The sequence below is a fragment of the Trypanosoma conorhini genome (genome assembly GCF_003719485.1).
Source record: "Trypanosoma conorhini strain 025E chromosome Unknown Tco_14.4_contig_00055, whole genome shotgun sequence".
NCBI classification, from domain to species: domain Eukaryota; phylum Euglenozoa; class Kinetoplastea; order Trypanosomatida; family Trypanosomatidae; genus Trypanosoma; species Trypanosoma conorhini.
Window position 1 is genome coordinate 17,288 of NW_021704142.1, and position 3,293 is coordinate 20,580.

Below are 3,293 nucleotides of genomic sequence, written 5' to 3' on the forward strand. Positions count from 1 at the left end.
CTGGGGCCGGTCCACACCTTCTGGCAGTCGAGGGAGCTCTCCGCGGAAGCCATGGCGGGCGCCACCACGAGGAGCGCCAGCAGTGCCGCCGCCACAAGCGCCGTTGCTTTGCCGGAAACCATTTCTCGGTCTTGTTTTTTGCCTTCGCGCGACGTGACTCTGGCGTGTCTTGGGCGGGGGGCAGAGGGGGCGAAAACAAAAAAGAAGAGGAAGGGGAAAAGCGTGGGCAGTCAAGCTGTGCGATACGAGGCACCGGGCGGCATCGCTCAACCCGCGCGCGGCGGCCACACCATGCGGCGGCCACACCCAGCACGCTGCGCATCAGCAGTACTCCTCCGCAAGGAGAAACTCCGTCAGCCGCACGTACACGTCCCGCTGCGCGCTGCTCAGGCGGCGCACTTCCAGGTCCGCGTCGCACGCCTCACGGCCGTAACGCCTCAATCGCCTCCACAGCTGCAGGAGGGAGCCATATTTGCACGCAAGTCGTGTTGCCAGCCCGGAGGAGCATCCGCGAACACACATAAGCATACGGGGAAAGGTGGTGCGCGCGCGTAGTGCTCGCTTTATCCTTGCGGCCACGCTGATGCAAGCCGTAAAGTCGGCCAGCTGCGGCCGTCGTGCGTCACCCCCCGCGGCTTTTGCCAGCGCCGTAACGTAGGCGGCACCGAGGGAGTGCAACCAAGATACGGTGTCCTTTAGGTGGCGTGTGCGGATCACACGGAAGCGTGACACCACCGCAAGCGAGGCGCACGCCGACAAGACCCGACGCCGTTCATCGGGGCGCAGCTGTTCTGTGCTCCCCTCCACCACCCACACCACCGACCGAAACGGCGAGGCAGAAAGTAGCCGCCGCTGCTCATAGTAGCGCGGTGTCGCAATGCTTGCACAGAGATCCTTTACTGTTTTGCGCTCCACCACAACGGGGAAGAGGTTCCGCGCAGGGGCATCCTCCCCCTCAACTGCAGCTGCGGCTGGGTGGATGGCGCCGGGGTTGCTCATCTCTTGCGCGGTTGGGTGGGTGCCGTGGCTCCCACAAGCTCCGCCGGGCACGTCGATTCCAAGCAGGAAGTCGCCGCACGGAAGCGTGCAGGACGCGGCGGGAACACCGGCCGTCGCGAAGGCCTTCATCACGTTCTCATGGGCCCCGTGGATGCGCTCTCGGTTGTCGACAAGAACCCGCCACTGCCACTGAACGGCTGTTTCCCCCGAAGCGAGGGGAGCCAGAGGCCCACCACCGCCGGTCTCCCGCCTCGCCTCGTGCATTAGCGCGGCAACGAACTCTTGGGGGGTGCCCACGAGCCTGCGTGCCTGCAGCTGCCCCCCGGAGGGCGAGGGCGATGGCGGCTGGCGGCCGGCAGATGGCGATCGGAACGGCGTTCGCAGCCGCTGCGAGTGCCCGAGCTGCTCCTCGTGCGTCGATGTGAATCGCCTGGGCGGCGCGCCGCCAGCCCCCCCGCCCTCCACCGGCTGCTGTGGCTGCACCCCGCCGACCCGCTCCGGCTGTGCCGGCGGCCCTGCCCGCTGCGCAACGTCGTGCCGGCGCAGCCGGGCGAGGAGGACCTTCTTTGTGCCGGCTGTGAGGAGGCCGAGGGAGGCGCACCTCGACCGTGCCTCCCTCAGGCCGAGCTGCTGCACCATCGGCTGGGCGCCGGCGCCGCGGCGAGTGACCGGCGGCGACAAGCAACCCGTGCGAAGTTCCCCGCCAGGCGGGCACGACGGGCCCAGCAGCGTGAAAAGAAAGTCGCTGTCGTCCGCGCGGAGAGCGCTGCCGTCGGCGCTCCCGCCTCGCCGCAGCGGCCACGGCAGCGACGCACCGCCCTCCAGGCGCCGCAGCTTAAGGCAGCGGAACGGCGAGGGGACTGCCGCCGTGCGGTCATTGCCCCCTGACGGACCGGGCGGGGGCGATGTCACGTCCACTTCAGTGCCACCGCACGCGGGTGCTTGGCGGCGCTGCTGCGGTGCGCAGCAGTACGCGTCGACCGCCCTCACGGCATCCGCAGAGCCGCCACGCAGCACCGTGGCTGCCGCGCCGCTTGTGACCGGCAGCGGGTAGCGTCGCAGGGCGGCGCAGAATTCTGCGAAGCGCCCTGGCGACGCACGCTCCATGTGGCGAGCCAGCCGCTCGTTGTGCGTCAGGCAGCGGTCGGACATGACACATGCGGCCCCAACCCTGCCACCTTCCCCTGCCTCTGCTGCTAGCCACGTGTGCAGGTAAAAAAGAAAAAGGGAGGAAAAAAAAAGGGCCGAGGAAGATGGCAGGGGCCGACGCCGCACGTAGATGCAGCGCGCAGAAGAAAGACGGGGAGGAAAGGGGTAGGAGTGGGGCTTCTGGTTCTTGTGGCCTGCAGATTTACTTCTTCGTTTTTTCGATGTGCTCCTGCGGTGCCGCACATTTAAGTGCGTGCGCCCCTCCGGACCTCCGCTTTCCTCTCGCCCTCGCCCCCACACGCGCAGGGAGACACATTTACAAATTACTTGCCTCCCGCCCTCTCGCTGTGCATTGCACCCACGGCAGAAGAAAGAAGCACTCCTGCCGCAGACTCACGCTCGACGACGTTGGCGAAATACAGGCGGAAAAGAGAAGAGAAAAGAAAGAAACTAAGGTTAATTCTTGGCTCGCTTGGTTTACCTTTTATCCCTTGCTTACACCCGCTCCCCCTTGACGCCGTCCTTCCAGTAGTAGAAGTAGGGCACCTCGCCGTCCCACTTGCAGAGCACAATCATGCCGTTGTCGGGGTCCTCCTCGTTGCCCTCGGGGATGAAGAACTGGTACTCGTCAATCTCCTTGATCACCTTCTTCACAAATGCCGCGGCGCCGCTCTGGAACTTCTTCTTCTCCTCCTCACTCTCAATCTTCTCCAGGAGCCGCTTCATGTAGCTACGGATGTGCGCCATGTACGAGTTCTTGTCGTAGCTTGTCTCGGTGTAGCGGTTGTTGAAGACCACATCAACGACCTGCTTTTTGGAGTCGTCGACGTCGCCCGTCGCGCCCTCGCCGGCGTCCTCGTCCACGTTGGCGGAGATGCCGTAGTCCTCGCCGCCCACCTCAATGTAGCTGCCCTTCAGGACGTACACAACGTCGCCCTCGACCTCCACGGGCCTGTCGTTGTCGCAGAAGACCTCGGCGTTTGTCAGGACATCCTTGAAGATCCTCATCTGTGGGCTTTTTCCTCGGGTGTGCCTTGCGTGTGTGTGTGTGTGTGGAGTGCGCCTTCGCTTTGGAGCTGGGAGAGTATGCTTGGGGGCGCAACAGGGCAAGGCAAGAGAAACGCACGCTAAGGCAAAAACACAGA

General features: G+C 64.9%; 2 protein-coding genes across 2 annotated transcripts in view; both read right to left on the reverse strand.

Moving 5' to 3' along the window:
* Positions 1–321: 321 nt before the first annotated feature.
* On the reverse strand, positions 322–2,151 carry Tco025E_01609 (putative DNA repair protein; the record flags this gene model as incomplete). Its single annotated transcript, XM_029368547.1, has 1 exon — positions 322–2,151. The coding sequence occupies one exon, from the start codon at positions 2,149–2,151 to the stop codon at positions 322–324; it is 1,830 nt and encodes a 609-aa protein (XP_029231332.1).
* Positions 2,152–2,643: 492 nt separating this feature from the next.
* Positions 2,644–3,293, reverse strand: part of Tco025E_01610 (IgE-dependent histamine-releasing factor) — a gene marked incomplete at both ends in the record, with an annotated part of 1,008 nt that continues 358 nt past the window's right edge. Inside the window, one exon of the mRNA XM_029368548.1 lies at positions 2,644–3,293. This exon is cut by the window's right edge and continues 358 nt beyond it. Coding sequence (XP_029231333.1) covers positions 2,644–3,293 — 650 coding nt within the window.